This window comes from Ziziphus jujuba, chromosome 7 (genome assembly GCF_031755915.1).
Source record: "Ziziphus jujuba cultivar Dongzao chromosome 7, ASM3175591v1".
Taxonomy (NCBI): domain Eukaryota; kingdom Viridiplantae; phylum Streptophyta; class Magnoliopsida; order Rosales; family Rhamnaceae; genus Ziziphus; species Ziziphus jujuba.
The window spans coordinates 27,211,776-27,230,311 of record NC_083385.1 but is presented as its reverse complement, the minus strand read 5'-3'; the positions used below and the strand labels follow the sequence as shown (position 1 = coordinate 27,230,311).

Sequence of the window (18,536 nt, the reverse complement as noted above, 5' to 3'; positions counted from 1 at the left end):
ATATATATATATATAGTTTGGATTTTTACTAGGCAGCGCAAAATCTTCTTTGTTGTTTAAACACCATTAATTTTTTCCATTTTGCCTACCATATTGTTTCTGTTTCTTTTTACCCTTAAAATTTTGCATACCTTACCATTTAAAATTTTGAATACCATATTATTAACCATTAAAAATGAACTTTATATAAGAAAATAAATTTCCAACTTATAGACCCAAAAAACATGCTTTAACAAACTGACAGCGTTCGTTCTCTTTTACTTTTGCTTTTCGTTTTCTTTTCTTTTTCGTTTTTATGATCATGAATTCAAACGACAAAGCAAAACCCATCTTCCAAAGCTCAAATTACCATTGTTCTCATCCTAGTTTCAGCTAAACTTAACAAGTCTTTCATTTCTGAATGAAAGGCTTTGGGGGCCCGTTCTTTATTTGAACCTCTTATATATATTAGGGGAGGGGATTTCTTAGCTCCAAACCTAATCGAAGTCAAAATATGGGATTTAACAATAGTGATCACTGACAACCAGACTGCTCACAAAGGGACGAGGATTATGGGGTTGTTGACTGCATGATTAGCACAATGTATTGGTGTCTATATTTTTTTCGTCTCAATTTACTACAATTGTGTTATTAATCCAGAAAAACAATAACTGCTGATTATATCAGAAAGGATACCTGCAGGGCTTGATTCATTATGTTCAACACCCTTCATATACACCATGTGGAAACTATAAATTAATGAGCTTGACACAACATATGACCTTAGCATCAAATCCCATTTCCTCTCGACCTCATTCACCCCAGAGAAGATTCGAATCATACACAAGAATCGTAGGATTGAATACAAAGCCAGCCCTACGATATTTGGACTGGGAAAATAACTACAAGTCAAGGAAGTCAAGGAGGGGGTCAAAACTCTTCATAACAACCTCACTTCCGAGACACCGGTTGTTAAGTGAGTGAACCAAATGTTTAAAACAACAAACACAAGAAGGAATATACAAAAAACTAAACAGACAACAACGTTTAGGAGGAATGTTTACTTGCACAACTGCATTCGATATAAAAACTCAGCTAGTCAAAGCTTGATGAACGGCTCCATCTCCCTTGTAAGTAATCCTCTACTGAGATGCTTTGCTCACCGCTGCTAATAGAAAGAGAATCATCCTCCAAATCTAGCAATGCAAGGTTAAGATGGGACTGAATGTTAGTTGAAATCATTTCTTCATCCACAACATCAAGTTCTTCAGACTCAATCACTTGTTGCCTTGCCCATCTCATAACTTCCTCATCACCTTTGAGTAGCTTCAAAACCTGCAGAGATCAAAGAGCAATAACAAAATATATAAATGAAATACATGTAAAACTTGGAAAATAATAATAATTATCATTATAATAACAACAACCAAGCCGCATTGGACTAAAAGAAGAAGAAAACTCACAAGACTTATCTGAGGCCGTAATTTAGGTGCACGTCTAATGCAAAGGGTAGCTGCCAATATCATTCTCTCAATCTGATCATGGTCATAATCCCTGCCAAGGCTTGGATCTAGCAGTTGGGAAACTTTCCCACTCTTCAATATTGGCTTTGCCTGTAGTTATTGTAAACCCTTGTGATATTGAAAACCAACAAGAAAATACAGAGTTAAGCCAATAGAACACATAAAGATACAGTTTCAAGAACTTACCCACATTACGAGGCTTTCCTGACCCTTTGGAGATTCATTATTGATTGGTTTTTTACCTGAAAGAAGCTCAAGGAGTACGACGCCAAATGCATAGACATCAACTTTGTCACTTACTTTACCATGCATGAAGTATTCTGGAGCCAAGTAACTGCAACAGAAGGGAATGTTAGCTATAATATCTGATGCAAGAAAGAAAAACAGAAAGAAATAAATTACACACCCAAAGGTTCCTGCAACATCAGTGCAAGTGATCTGCGATGAAGCTGATGCCCAACTAGCAAGTCCAAAATCTGAGAGCTGAAAAACAACAGAATGGTTATAAAACTGGGAAGCTTCTAAAAATTAAGCAGAGAAAGATATAAATTAAAGAAAAGCACTTGTGGCTCAAAATCATCAGAAAGAAGGACATTCGATGATTTGACATCCTTGTGAATCACGGGTTCTTCTATGCCACTGTGTAGATAGTCCAGCGCCTCAGCTACACCAACAGCCACATAATATCTCTCTTGGCAACCAAACACATTACCATCCCTCTTATTACCTTGATCAGGAAGTACTCACTATAAGTTAAGAAATACAAAATAGGAATAATTGTAATTTTATTCAATCTAAAACACTGAATATAAACAATTAATCACCATGAAGGTTCTCTTCTAGGCTTCCTCTCGATAGAAAATCATAAACCAAGAGTAAATTGCCACCCTCAAAGCAGAATCCAAATAGGGAAATTATGTTCTTGTGGTTCAAGGTGGTAATAATCTCAATCTCCTGAATGAACTCTTTCACCACATCCTCAGATGGCTTCAAGATTTTCACTGCCAATTCCTTTCCATCTGGAAGACAACCCCTATAAACATGACTGCTACCACCTTTCCCAGCCATATTCTCTGAAAATCAAAATTTGAACCTTGTTAGAATAACTTCCATGTTTGAACCAAGCTCAAATAGACGACCATAAAAAGTTAGGTGGAGAAAACTAACCATGTGAAAAGTTAGATGTTGCCAGCGAAAGTTCCTGAAAACTAAATAATCTGCAGGTGGACGAGTACTTCTCATGCAAATTCAACAACTCTTCAGGGAAGCTCTCCATGCCATGGTTAGGAGAAAGAGGATGGCGGACCATATTAGATCCAAAAGGAACAATTGCTCCACTTTCTCCATCAAGAGAAGAACAATGATCTTCATCCTGATCGGAATTACTTTGTTTCTGATCGGGATAGACTACAGCTGAAGAATGCCAGCTGGGTAGCTTCAGTACCCGTTGAAACACAGAAGACTTTTTCACTGATTTCTCTACATATTGCTGCTTCGGCAAAAATACACGACGGAGAAATGGCCAGCCGGATTTCAAGCCTTTTGAATCTTGACTCACCATGGAATTGGAAGCAATCTCAGATCTTTGAAATGGTACCAAAGCCAAGGAATTGTTCTCAACATCATCATCAGGCAACTCATCCTCAAATTGGCTTCCAGAATTATACGAAAACTGAGAATCCGATATAGAACTCATCCAGTCACTCTTGTTTCTACACTTCGAACAGGATTTCCGTATACGATGGTGGCATTTACTAGATTTTGTATCATTTTGTAAGTTAACGTTCTTGACCAAAGACTTATGAACAGAGCCGACATTATTCTTATTCCGATTAGATGAATTAGTATCTGTTTGACCAAAAAAGAAAAACAGGTATAAGCATAATGCTAACACCCAAATCAAATTCATATAAAAACAAAACCAAATCCAGATGCTCTCCCCAAGTCAAAAAGAAATGACTAAAAACCTTGAAATTGATCAGCACTAGAACCGGCTCCTTCCCTCTTGAACACAACTTTGCCATTATCAACAGCAAAAACAGAGAAACACCTTGACAGGTGTCTTGCACAATGCTTAGCTACCGAGGCCGATGACCGGATTCTGTGGTGGGTTTTGGAAGTTCCTACCACCACAGTAGCTCCAGGGTGAGATTTCACTTCCCGTACTAGGATTTTCCGGACTGACTTTCCCTTACAGACTTTAAGCTTTAGATCAACCTGTTCACGGATTCACCCACTTTCAATATCTTTCAACAACCCAAAGAGGAAAAAAAGGAATAATTTCAAACGAACCTACACCCAAAAAAAAAAAAAACAAAACAAAAAAAAAAAGATAAACTTTAAAGAAAAAATAAATAAATATATGGCAGAGAAAGAACAGTCTCAGCTTTTCCCACACTTTCTCATCATCCAAACAGAAAACTGAACAGTAAATAAAAAATAAAACCCAAGACCGAAATGTTAAACCGTACCTGCTTTAAATTGCAAAAACCTTCATAGACAGAGAGCACCGATTCGAATGTCTTTACAAGAGAGAGCAACGAAGACGTACTTTCTGACCAAAAAAAAAAATTACCAAAAAGAAATCCCATAAATAAATCGAAAACCCAATTACAGTAATAAATCAGAGAAAGTAGAAGAGTGAGAGAAAGTTAAAAAAGAAAAAACCAGTAATGGTGTCGAGCACATGGAGGGCAATGACTTGGTCCCCAGGCTCAGCCACTTTGACAAGAGCCCATGTCAGCAACTCCCGGCTCTGCGAGTCCAACTTGACTCCCACGACCACCGTAGTCCGGTTGCCACCGGCGACGGGGTCGGGGTGACCGGCATCTTCTGGCTTTCCTGCTGTACATTCCTGGATCAACATCGCTAAAACGGAGCCGGAACCGGAACCGGAACCTGAAACGACGTCGTGCTGTCGTGGTTTAAGGCATTAGAAGAGAGAGAGAGAAGAGGAAGGCGATGTTTGTTTGTTTGATTTGGTTGGGAATTGGGAAATCGAATCCTGGTTGTGGCCTGAGACTGGGTTTTGTTTTGTTTTGTTTTGGTTTTTTGGTTTTTGTGTATTTGTTTTATGGATCCAACGTGACTCATCGAAATAAACTGTCCTTTAGAGAAATGTTACGCTGCTTCTCTTTCACTTCTTTTTATCCTGTACTCTCTTTCTCCTCCTCCATTTAGATATATATATATATATATATATTTTTAATTACAACAGAAAGACTATTTATATTTTAATACGTTATAGTCTGTGAAAATTATATTTTTGACCATTAAATCTAGATTGTTTCAATTTTGCCCTTTTTAATTTCAATTTTTTTCAAACTATTGAAGTGTAATTAACAAAAAAAAAAGGAAAATAAAATTATATGAAAGTTTTGTTTTTAAAACCAAAAAAAAAAAAAAAGAGAGAGAGAGAGAGATTGTAAAATCATGTAAAAAAATTTTTTTTAAGTTTCAAAGTCAATTTGGTTAAAAATTTTAATATCCATAAAAACCAGTAGTGAAAATTAATTATAAATTTGCTAAAATGCCCTAGCTAAAAGAGTGCAATAATATTAAAGTTTTAAATAAAGTGTAACGTTTTTACTATTTTAATTTTTAGCTTTTTTTTTGGTAATATATTTTAATTGTTAGTTAAATATACTTAAGAACTGTCCATATATATATATATATATATAAATACTTAAGAAGAATCATTCTCATCTAAAAAGTTGTCAGAGCCAATTTAATAATAATAAATAATAAATGACTTTTGATATTTTAAACCATAACAAAAAAAATAAAAAGCATATAATGAAAAATACATCTACTTTAAAATAACAAATAATGACAACAAAAAATCCATCCAATTTAAAAGAAAAAAAAAGGTGATAAAAAATGAAGAGAAAACTATCATCTTAGGAAACTATGAAAAGTATAAAATTAAAATGTAGAAATCTATAAACGTTGATGTTTTTAAGAATTGAATAAGAAAGAGAGGGATTATGAACAAAAACAAAAACAGAGAAAATTGGAGAGAGATTGATTATAAAATCGAAGTGATTGAGTTTTTTTTTTTTTTTTTTTTGAGAAAAAATGGTTTTAGTTGTTTGAGCATAAAAATGAAAACAGAAGCATCTTTATATATTTTATGTAATATATATATATATATATAACTTATCCTTCCACGACATTATATAAAAAATTAATGTTTACTTGTTTTTTAGAAACACATTGATTGCATTTAACTCGGGAAATTAATTCATGAAGGACTTCCTCATATTGATTGCCTATCCAAATATACTACAGTGTATTATTTTCCATAGCCCCCAAAAAAAAATAAAAAATTGAAGTTTCAAATTTCTTTTTATTTTATATAGTTTTTTAATATTTTTTTTATTTAGGGTTTTTATTTTATTTTATGCAAGAGTATTTTTTATAGACTTAAATTGAATATGAATTCATACTTTCTTTTCAGGAAAATATATATATATATATATATATATATGAATTGGTTGTGTAATGTAACAAATTATTTAGGTGGATTGTCCTACGAAGTCATACTATGTACAGTAATTAAATGACCCAATAGGGTTGTCCTACGAAGTCATACTATGTACAGTAATTCAATGACCCAATAGAGACCATGTAATTAGGCCATGCGTAGCAGCCAACCACTTTTCTTTGTTTATTGATGAAAGTGGTTCTCAATCACAACCTTTTTCCTTTCTTTTCTGCCAAGCATCAATATTCTCTTACTTTTTGCTTTGCTTTTTTTTTTTCTTTTTTTTTTTTCTTTTTTTTGTGCCTTGTTACTAAATGCTAAAAAGCAGGCACTTTCAGTAGACTATTCAAAACTAAATCAATTTTTATTTATTTAATATGAAAAAAAAAAACACATCAATTGACGTTGGTGGTCTTATAAACTTTGTAGGGCACTCTTAATTTTCGTTTATGAACTAAACAAAAATGTGTGGCAATTTCTTTACTCTCCTCGCTAATAATTTATTTATAATCTCACTTTTCATTTATTTTTGCCAACTGCTATGGATAATTTAGAATTCCTAAATTTTATTATTTAACAATTGTTAAAAAACTGAAATTTTGTTTATAACTTATTCCAATCGGTTGTGACTAAATTTCTTTTTTCTTGTTTTCAATACTTGGATTATGTTTTAAAAATTCATCGTTCTATTATCTTTGAGGAGATTTTCCGCATAATAATCCCGAGTTCATATCCAACATCATCATTATATTTCTCAACTGCCTCTCAAATCCCTACGTGAAGTCCACTAAGCCACTGCATTAAGGAATATATTTGTTTGCTTTTCCAATTTTCTTGACAAATCTTTCTTCTTCTTCTTTTTTTCTTTTTTAGTTCACTATTCATGTTTTTATAGCGGCAATGAAAGAAAAAAAAAAACAAGTGAAGTAACTAGTGTTATAAATTTTTAGGAAATTTCATCAATATTTTACCCAAAAAAGAAAAAGAAAATTTCATAATAAAACCACTTTTTTGGGAAAAGAAGGAAAATGAATCACCTAAAATTTTGGACTTTTTATTCATACTAAGCTGGTACACTACATTTTACACACATTGACATTAAAACTTATTTTTGGTACTTACATAAATCATTTATGTTTATTTTACTCTTAATGACTTAAAATAAACCTAAATACACTAAAACATGCAATTTTTATTAAATACCCTTAACAAATTGAAAACAAAGAAGCCAAACGACTCTTTGGTTTAGGGTTAGGGTTTCCAATCAAATCAAATTGAAAAGCTGCCGATGTTCTTTTATACAATCAATTCGCTCGTAATCAAAAAACTGTAAACTCCATCAAATACCCATGGGCTCAAATTTTCATCTCTTTCCTTTCCCCACTCATGTGGCATTTTTTACGTTACAGAATGTAAGAGGAAAAGAAGAATATGAATGCTTTCAGCATGACGACCTACATTGAAATTTACTGTATCCAAACAAAAATTTGAAAAATTCTCTAGTTATGTGTTATATGTAAATTCGATGATATAGAATTATATGATATATGTTTACAAGATATAGAACTTTCATCCATTTTATACTCGAACATATCTTTTTATGTTTTGAATTTAATTTAAAATAACACATTATACATAAATTAGACAATAATGATCTGCATTGTATTTTATCAAATTAGATAGACTCGTTTAATTTATATAGTCCAAACGTATGTTGTTATGTTTTCAAATTAATCTCCAACAGCAATGTAAACATAACGTAAGCAGTAATAGTGCACCTGGATTCATCCGGTTTATATAATCAAAAACGTTTGTTCTTATGTTTTCAAATTTATGTCCAAAAGCATGGTAAACATAAGTTGGACAATTGTGGTATGCGTGGCATAGATTTGTCCAGTTTATACAATCTGGCGTATGTTCTTATGTTTTCAAGTTAATCTACAGTAACTTGATATATATATATATATATATATATATAAGTTAGACAATGGTGGTCTATACGATAAATATTTATTGGATGTAATAAGTTGTCAAAATAATGCAATACGGAATTATATTTCCATCTCTCATTAAGAGTATTTGACATATATAAGTTGGATGATATTAGTTCACTTGATATATATTAACTCTATAACTTATTTTCATTCAGTTTATGCAATACAAACTTATGTTATTATCAATCATTATGAGTGTGTTGTTGTACATTGAAAAATGCAAAGGATGTAAAAACGCTGGAAAACTCTTCGAAAATGCTAAGAACGCAAAAAACATAATCAAATAAAAAACTGATTTTGAGAAAACCAAACACCTAGATACTTATATTCTTATGAATGAAATGGATGTATTGAAATCTTTCTCTTCTACTTTTGTCGTCTTTATTATTGAGAACCTGTCAGGGTTTATATTCTTTTCTTAAATCATCAAATATATTTAAGAATTATACTTTTCCTCAATTGTAAAATATATATATATATATAGATATAGATCTAATTGTAAAAAAGGATAAGGTTATGTAGTAAACCTATAATATATATATATATATATATATATAAGTATTGAAGCTAATTATGATATTTTATTAGTGAATATAGTTAGAATGTTAAAAAAATAATTTTCTATGGAGGCATTATTATTATTATCCGTCACTTTTCATCTCCATTTAATAAATTATTGTTACCATGGCCATTACTTTTTATTTTTATTCATTAACCATTACTTTACTGAAAAGAGATAGAAATTTAAATAAAAAAGGAAATTAATTAATGAGCTGGAGCATTCATACCCTAATCCACTAATTTACCAAATGAAACGGTAAATCGGTAATTAATATAATATCCATATATTTAAGATATACTAATTGGTTTTTCTAATAAAGTTATGTTTCTTTAGACAATCATTCCCAAACAAAAATAAATAAATAAATAATATAAGTTACATTAATTTGCTATTCATTAAAATGCCATGACATCAGTTGTCATTTGAAGGTATGGATCGTGATTTTGCTTGATATATTTATTTAGCAAAACTATTTGGTCTTTTAAAAAACAAAATTGAGTGCGTATGTGTGATAAATAACATTCTTATACCTTCTTCTTTCCTTCCTACTTTATATTGGGAGGGGACGGAGAGTCCAATTGAAGATAATTGGCTTCAAAACCAATAACTTTATCATGTATTGTTCCCTAAGGGCCACTCTTGTACCTTTGAAATTATATATAAACATATATATATATATATTATAAATTAATCATGCAATACAACATATTATAAACTAAAGCAAGGGAAGGAGATTTTACCTAAATTTTATCAAACCCAATACATGATGGTATACTTTCAGCAATTTTACCATATAACCTAGCCTATGAATACCTGTACCGTTGAGTTGTATCTCTATTTGGTCGTAAATGTTTTTTATATATGAAAAAATATAGAATTCTTCCTCAATTTTCATTTATGTTTCAATTTAATCTCTAAACTTTTTATCAAAGCAATTTCCCCCTAAGGTATAGAATACTGTTTGCGTACGATTGCCACCTTTTAAAAATTTTTCAGAGTACTGTGAAATTAATCATCAAATATTGAAATTAATTACTTTCAAAAACAAATATATCTCTAAATTATAACTTATTTTTAATAAAACAACAACAACTACAATATATATATATATATATATATTTTAGTTTGCATTTTTTTTTTTACCAATTTTATTTTTTTAAATAATTATTTTGGACAAGTTTGTAATTTATATAAATAACAATATATTTTAATATTAGCTTGTCGATCAATTTGGTTAAATTACATAAAAAAAAAATTAAGGAAAGTCTTTGACAAAATTTAGAAAGGAAATTACATATATTTAAAAAAGAAAAAAAAATAGTGCTACAAGCACCAAATTCTTTACTAAAATTATTAACTAAATGATATATATTAAATATATTATTAATTAATTAATATTAATATAATTTAAATGTGAATAAAGAAGCTGTTAAATGGATAAATGATTTTTTTATTCTTCTTTCATATATATATATATATATATAGCATAATGCATCTCCATTTTGAAAAGTTTTATTATAGCTCGTTAGTTTCATCATATTTCATTTTTGCTTCATTCTACATTCTATCTATCTTAAGTACTAGATGTCAATATTTAATCGGTTTATATTTATTCCTTAAAAGGTTGATTTGTCTATAACTTGGTTTTAATAATATATTAATCAATAGAATATTAATACATGATATTTGGTATATATTTTGATACATTTTTTTTTCCTATCCTTTGCATTACACACACACACACACATAACACACACACATAACGTATTATTTTATTTTATTTTATTTTTATATTTTTTTACACTTATTTCCAAACAACAACTGTAATATTATTTTGAATTTTACTATTTGTTATTATTAGTGATAACCATTAATAAAATATATGATGAAATATTTGTCATCACTTGTGAAAAACATTAATAGAATTTATGATGAAATTACAAATGGTAACTTGATACATTTAATTATGTATTAATTTTTATACTAAAAACTTAATATGAGAAAGTTTTAAATCAACTAAATAAATTATCATACAATAAATAGGTTCATTGATGTTCCATCACTATTAGTGACAAATGATATATACTTTTTTCATTTTATAAAATTTTTAGACAAGCATTTTGTAAAAAATTATGCTTAATCACCAAGTAGATAGAATTATAATGATTGATCATAGATTAATTGTTTGCACATTTGAAAGCAAAAAGACTAAAAGAGTATACACTAAAAAAAAAAGTTATTTTGAATAAAATAAAGTTTATTAATAGTTACAAGGAAACAAAAATAATTTGTGATGGACAACAATAAAATTTCCTAAAGTAAAGATGTATTTATTGAAAAAAAAAATGCAAAATAGAAGGGTTATAATAAAATTTATCCGAATGAATGTTAGGGTCAAAGAAGATTAGACCAAAAAAAAAAAAAAATTAAATTTGTTTTTTATTATTGGAACGATCATGATACCCATTCCTCAATAAAGCAAACTTTCTCATTTGTTTATACATTATTCATTTTTATTATTATTAAACCTTTCAATTTCATTCATTTTAAAAATGCTTTTATATGAAAATGTTGCTTTTCTCCTTCTCCACGTATTTGCATACCTGATGCATCTTAATTTTAAATATTGTTAATATTTGTCACCATTGATGATAAACACTAATGAAAATTATATTGCTACAGTAAATGATAATTAGATGTATTTAATTATATATTATTTTTTATATAAAAAGATAGTGTAAGAAAGTGAACATTTTAAAAGTAATCAATTAAATTATTATATGGTATATGGAATCTACTAATTCTTCATCATCATTGTTGATAGCTAATATTTTCTATTATAAATTATGCTAAAATAAAAATAAAATGAAAGTTTAGGTGTTGACTATTAAAATAAATAAACTATACATAATTTGAAAAAAAAAAAAAAACGCATTAAGAAAGGATATCTTAAAGTGCAATGTAAAAGTTTTCTAAATACAGTAGTAGGAAAATACCGTATAGTTTAAGTATGCAAAAGCATTTTTAATCATAAGCATAATATAAAGTGACTTTCCAAAAATTTATTAAATATTCTTCAATTATAATATTGGGTATCTGCATTTGTAAGAAACAATCATATCACATAATAAAAGATATTAATTACAATTAAAAGAAGATCATTTTATCAATTGAGGCATCAATCACAAAATGTCATATCAAAGCCTACAAATTTATGCTATCTAAATATTTGTAATCTTTTTTCTTTTTTTTCCTGGGAAATTGTAAATACTTCTCACTTTGGACTTCTTTTATTTTTTTTTTAAGGGGATAAATATTTCTAACTTAAAAATTACCTTCTGAACCAAAAAAAAAAAAAAAAAAAATCTTAAATATTACCTTGCCTTGACTCACTACTATAGGTAACATATTTAATAAATTAATTAACAATAATTTAATTATTATTTATCCATAATCGATGCATGCTTTTATATTGTATATACCTAGAATATCGATCATTTCTAAATAGATGGTGTGCTCTTAGTATTGTCTTTCTTTCTTTTATTTTATTTTATTTTTCTTTTTGTTTTTTGCTTGAAATCTTAGGATTCATCTATAAAAATGAAGGACAGAAGAAAGTTCCAATCCGCACAAAGATACAAATGGATCAAACAAATTTAATAAAAGTTGATGACAAGTTCATAAAAGTATAAACGTAAACAAGAAGAATCTATTAATTACAATAAAAAAGAAACAGAAAATCAATAAATGATGAAGAGGAGAGCTGCTATATATTTCTTTCATGGATTTAATATATTTCAGTAACATTATTAATTAACTAATTAATTAGACAGCTTTTGCATTAACTTGGACAGCTTGTTTGATTACAACTTGCCCTAAATTAGTTTGTATGTTTATGTCTGCTCTTGTGGGTCTTTGTCTCTTCTTTGCTTCTAATTACATGCATTAGTTTCGGAATCATGATTAAATTTTGATTATAATTGATTTTTATTACTTTTATGCTTGAGTAATAATAAAAAGATTTTAATTTGCAAGAAAAAAAAAATGAAAAAGAGAAATGAATTTACACACTTGTTAATTATCATGAAAAATAAATTTTGTATACATTTTAATTATTATTTTTATTTTTAAGTCATAAATAATTATTATTAAAGTTTTCTCGTAATTTTTATGTTTTTCTTTATTTCAGAATTACAATTTTATATACATATGCTTTCTCCTGAATAGTAAAGCACCATTTTTCTTTTTATTAATTTGAAAATAGAAAACTAATTACTTCTAAGATAAATTTTGGAGTTGACAGCTTGGGAAAACATAAATGATAAAAAAATCCATGATGGTGTGCGGAAATAGATTATTATTGTTATTATTATTATTATTATTATTATTATGATTGAGAGACCAAAGATGGATAATAAAATAAAAGTGAAAAAAAAAGTATTTAAAATAAACAAATTAAAGTTGTTTTCCCCACTTAAAAATTGAAGACATCAAGAGGAATACATTTACAGCTAATCAATCGTAATGATTCTTTTATTTAACTTTTTTCTTTTGACCATACTATAATGGCCTACACAAAAGGAATATTAGACACTTTAATATACTAAAAGCAAAGAATAGTTTCTTCACTTTCTTCATTATACTTTCAGCTCAATAAAAAGACTTGATTTGTTCTTTTGGAAACTATGTTAAGAGTTTATATTGTGAGGGAGAGTAACGTAATAAATAACAAAGATTGTTACTCACCTAACTATATAATTATTTTGAGTTTTGTATTTTAAATCTTAAATTTTATAAATGCTCACATTTTCTCATAAATTATTGTTTCATTTTCTAAGTAATCCAATCATATAAATTTTATGTAATGAAGGATGAGCTAGACATACACATTTTAAGAAGAATGAAACAGTTACAAACATCGGACGTATTTTGTACCATGTATTAAAAAAAGGATAAAATTGTATGAGGAACCTTTTTTCAATATTTGGTTAGGACTAATGCGTTTATTGAAGTGCATAAAATAGTATGGAACACATCATCTAATATACCTCTTCTTTTCTTTTCTTTCTTGTTTTTTTGGGTACAATGAATTTTTTTATTAAATAAATCCATATATACATACATACATACAAACATGTAAATTCTATGGTGAGAACGGTCTGCATGAGGACCGCAGTATTAGTGACGGTTTTTCATAGTATTAACGATGATTTTTTATAAAATCGTCATCAATACTATGAAAAACTGTCACCAATATTGTGGTCCGCATGAGGACCGTCCGCACCGTAGACGGACTGCATACATACATATATATATATTTATATTTTAAAAGCTTCTTTTTTTGGCTCTACATTTCTTTCTTTCTTTCCTTTTTTTATTTTTTTTTTGAATAACACACTGTAATTTTTTAGGTTAACTTATTTCTTTGTAATTACTTTTTTTTTTTAATCTTTTTTCTTAATTTTTTAATATAGTATAGGTAGTGTAATTATTATTCTTATTATTATAATGACTAAAATTCAATTTAATATATTAAATATAATTTAATTATTTAAGAAAATGATTATAATATTAAACATTAATGATAATTTAAATCTTATTAATTATAACGCAATTATTTATATAAAATTATATGAATAATAATAATCAATTTTTATTTGCTTAAAAATATTTATTTTAATAAAAATTTATAATACAATACAATCTTACTTCAACAATATAAAATAATACAATATAGTTTACATTAAAATTGTATAAATTCATTTGTTGAAATATGTAATTGGACTAATCAGACGGCAAAACAATAGTTAAACCACTTAAGGTTTAAAATATCCAAAAATTTTCTAAATTTTCCTCTAGATTTTCATTTTTTTAAGGGATCGAAATCAAATTTAGGTTTCAAATGGAAACGGATAGAATTTCCATAATATCTATTGAAATTTCTAAAATTTTGACACAATTTCCATGGAAATTTCCGTCAAAATATATACATAAAATGCTTAATAATTCGGTTAAAAAATTCATAATATCTATCAAAATTTTGAAAATTTCCATATAGATTTTTGAAAATTTCCATGGAAATTTTGGAAATATTTATAAAAATTTTTAGATTTTTTTATAAATAATTCAAAAATATTATTGATGTTTAGTAAATTATTTTACTAAATTAACTTTAGTGATAGTTTTTTTTTTAAAACACTTTAATTGTTTTTAAAATATTTAATAATATAAATAAAATAAAATGAATTGAATTCAATAACCTTAATAAGTTCTATTCATTGATAATATATATATATATATATATATATATATATAAATATATATATATATATATATAATTGCTATACATTTTGTATAAGAGGGATTCATTAGAATCCTATAATTATAAGTTAATAATTGATTAAATAAAAATGAAAAATAATAATATGAAAATATAATATTATGTAGAATTGATATTGATAACATTTAAATTAATAATATTAAGCAAATAAAAATAAAAAGATGATAGAATATATTATACTAAATATCAAGGACAGCTATATTTAATTCAAGATCCTTATAGTTGACATATTAATAATTAGATGAAAAATTAGCAAGGAAATACATATTTTAATAATTACTTTTTAATTTCACATCTCAAAATGAAAATAAGAAAAATACTAATAATTTTCAATTATCTAAGAGTTTTATGAGTATTAAGATAATGTTTATGGAATATAATGTAATTGTAATGATTGTTTTATCTTAACTAATAAACAATTTATTAAATATATATTTTTTTTGGGGCATATTTTTATTAATAATAATTTATTTATGATTGTTGCAACTTACTATAAATTAGATTGATTAAAAAAAATATAATATCTATTCATTATTTTTGTAATTTTTATAATAAATTTGATAATTGATTGTTTAAATAAACTAATGCTAAAATTTTAACAAAAATTTTTATTTTTTAAAATAAATTTTTATTATTTTTTATGAATTTTTATCGATATTCGATATTTTCCAATATTTTTATGGAAATATTCATATTTTAAATTTTCGATATTTTTATCTATACAGAAATTTAAAATCTTGAAACCACATATATAAGATATTTGTCCCAAAATATATATATACATATATATATATATATATATATGGAAATTCTATGGTGAGGACAGTCCGCATGAGGACTGCAGTATTAGTGACGGTTTTTTATACTATTAACGACGGTTTTTTAGAAAATCATCACCAATACTATGAAAAATCGTCACCAACACTGTGGTCTGCATGAGAACTATCCGCATCATAAACGGACTGTATATATATATATATATATATATGTAAGAGTTTCTCTGGCGTATAAGATAGCATGCAAAACATATAATACTTCAAGGATAAAATATTATTATTAATAAAATTATGTAAATGCATAAAGTAGATGACATAGAAAGAAGAAAAAAACTTCTAGGGGCCCATTCGGAAAAAATATGGAAATAAGCAATGATTTTCATTAATATATGATCTTTTTTATGTGACTGTCATGATCAAAATAGGACCTAGCTAGAGGTTGAACAAGAAAAGGAATAATTATCTAGGCTGTCATTGAAGATACATGACTTGAACTCAATCATGAATTTTGGTCGGTTTAATTTTATGTCATTGATTGATTTTTTAAATCATTCATTAATATTGTGTTTAGACTTTAAATTATCAATACGGCTATACGTATAAATTTTTTTATTAAATGATGATCAAAATAATTTATAAATCTTTATTATTAATTAAAAAAATAATACAACATAGATATGGATTAGTAAATTTTAAATATAAATTAATAAAAAAATCTTTAATCACAACATTAATTTTGATAAACAATTATATCTCTAATATTATTGTTGGAATAAAAAAAAAAGGAAAAAATTCTTCATTTTTTTGGGACAAACTGAAGAAAAATAATTTTTATTTATTTTCATAAAAGATAAAGTTTTATTTGTATTTAATCTTCTAGTAAAGTTATGTATTTTTTTTTTTTGGGTAAAATAGCAAAGTTATGTATTTAATCATATAAAAACAATAAACTATATATATATATATATATATATATACTTTTTTTGTTTTTTTCCTTTCCACCTGTTATTTCGTAATTCCCAGGAACCATAATAGTCTAAAGGGAGAAAATGATGTTAAAAAAAAGTCAGGTAAATGCCATATTGGTCGATGATTAGAATTTTAGGATGCTGACTGCAACTGCTAATTCTATTATTCTAACAACTCCACCCTGCTGACCCGTTACACTAAAACTTTCCAAGCCAACAATATCTTGAAAGATTATGATTTTGACCTAAAATTTCATGCCTTACACACACTGTCACACTGATTTTCATGGCTGAGTGTGGGCTCTACATTAAGTATTCATTGACTAATAACACTTGGCTTTATTTGTAAAATGTGGATTCATGACAATTCCATCTGCCATTGCTACAAGACTAACGTGAAAATTAAGCTCATCTTTTGTTGAAATAAGATGAAATTGACCTAAGATTGAAATGAATAACATTATATATATTTAAATTGAGGACTTTTTGAACGAAAATGATAAAAGGAGAAAGAAAATATGGAATATGAATTTGTCATTCCATTTTATTTATTGCATTCTAAAGAAAGTTTAAACTCACACATATATTATATTTATAAATTATTAATTTGAATGTCAGTCAATTTTGTCAAACTGTTGTTACTTGTTAGGGATAATTGTTCACATGAATGTTAGGGACAACTATGGAAAAGCAAAAGAATCCTTTTACTTTGGACCATTATAAATTTAGCCACTAAAACCCTTTTTTAAGCAATGCCTTCAATAAATTATGCACCCAAAACCATGTATTCAAGATAACATTGTTTTCTAAAGAGTTTGTGAGTTTCATAGCCATGTTCCTATTGAGCCAACCATTAGCATATAAAGACACTAAAAAAAAGTAAAAAGAAAATAAATTAATTTGCAATGGCCAATCTTTGACTATTCAAGGAAGGAATGATTGCCCCCCCACAAAAAACAAAAAAAAACAAAAAAACAAAAAAATTCAAGGAAGGAATGGGTGATCAAATAGAAGAGTAATCTGGTCACTAGCTACGAAACAAAATAAGGAATTGCATTGAATGATGCTACGTTTATTTGGCTGTGAATTTGGACATTTTGATTGTCTTAGAATTGCATTTATCATGTGTTGTTTAGCAGGTGTCCCTTCACATCTTTCTTCCTGCTAAAACTTCGAGAGCAAGTGAAGTAAACAATATATCTTCCTTTTTTATCCAAGAAAACAAGCCATTCTGATAGTTTTCTCAATGATTTCTTTTTTCTTTTTTTCTTTTTTGTGAAGGAAAAAATTTCCTTATTCAAACATTAAAAACTTCTAAGTATGTACATTTTCTAATAATATATCCAATAAATACATAATTTATGACCTATTGATGTAAATTTTATTAAAATTAAGGATTCCAATCGAAACAGTTGAAAATTGAGAACCTAATTAACATCAAAAATAAAATTGAGATACTTGAAAATTTAAAATTGAATGCGTAGATTGAAATTGGGAGAAAACTAATATATGTAATATAATAAGTATTATGTTCCTTAAAAAAAAAAAATTTCATATTCAAAAGATAGAGGTTAATCAGAATTAATTTACAATCGTTCCTTTGGCAACATACTACATAGTCCAACGTGTTCTGTTGAGAGCTTGAGTTTGAATCTTTCATTCTATCAAAAAAATATATTTATATATATATACATACATACATTAGTCCTAGATTAGGACAACATGATTTTTTTAAAAATCTGATATTAAATCTTAATTTTTGATTTTATTACTCAAACTAAAAAATATAAAAACCTAGTCCAATTGTAATAAATTAAAGGTCAAAATTAAAATTTGATTTTAAACAAAGTCAAATCATTTCAACTTGAGTCTTATCCTATATATATATATATATATATATATATATAT

At 27.0% G+C, this 18,536-nt stretch overlaps 1 protein-coding gene across 1 annotated transcript; it reads right to left on the bottom strand.

Moving 5' to 3' along the window:
* Positions 1-654: 654 nt before the first annotated feature.
* On the bottom strand, positions 655-4,626 carry LOC107425669 (protein kinase STUNTED). Its single transcript, XM_016035687.4, has 10 exons — positions 4,170-4,626; positions 3,974-4,056; positions 3,470-3,719; positions 2,670-3,350; positions 2,327-2,575; positions 2,066-2,229; positions 1,909-1,985; positions 1,689-1,836; positions 1,443-1,592; positions 655-1,314 (listed from the first exon to the last, which is right to left on the bottom strand). Exons 1-10 carry the CDS (start codon positions 4,366-4,368, stop codon positions 1,075-1,077), a joined length of 2,241 nt encoding a protein of 746 aa, XP_015891173.3. The 5' UTR covers positions 4,369-4,626; the 3' UTR covers positions 655-1,074.
* Between the last annotated feature and the right edge of the window lie 13,910 nt (positions 4,627-18,536).

Bases quoted from the DNA above. Each gene is read 5' to 3' on its own strand.
- LOC107425669 (XM_016035687.4), bottom strand. From the start codon at position 4,368: ATGTTGATCCAGGAATGTACAGCAGGAAAGCCAGAAGATGCCGGTCAC. The intron at 3,351-3,469 runs GTTTTTAGTCAT...TTGGTCAAACAG, and splicing joins TAGTGCTGATCAATTTCAAG to ATACTAATTCATCTAATCGG. The intron at 1,986-2,065 runs GTGCTTTTCTTT...GTTGTTTTTCAG, and splicing joins CTGATGATTTTGAGCCACAA to CTCTCAGATTTTGGACTTGC.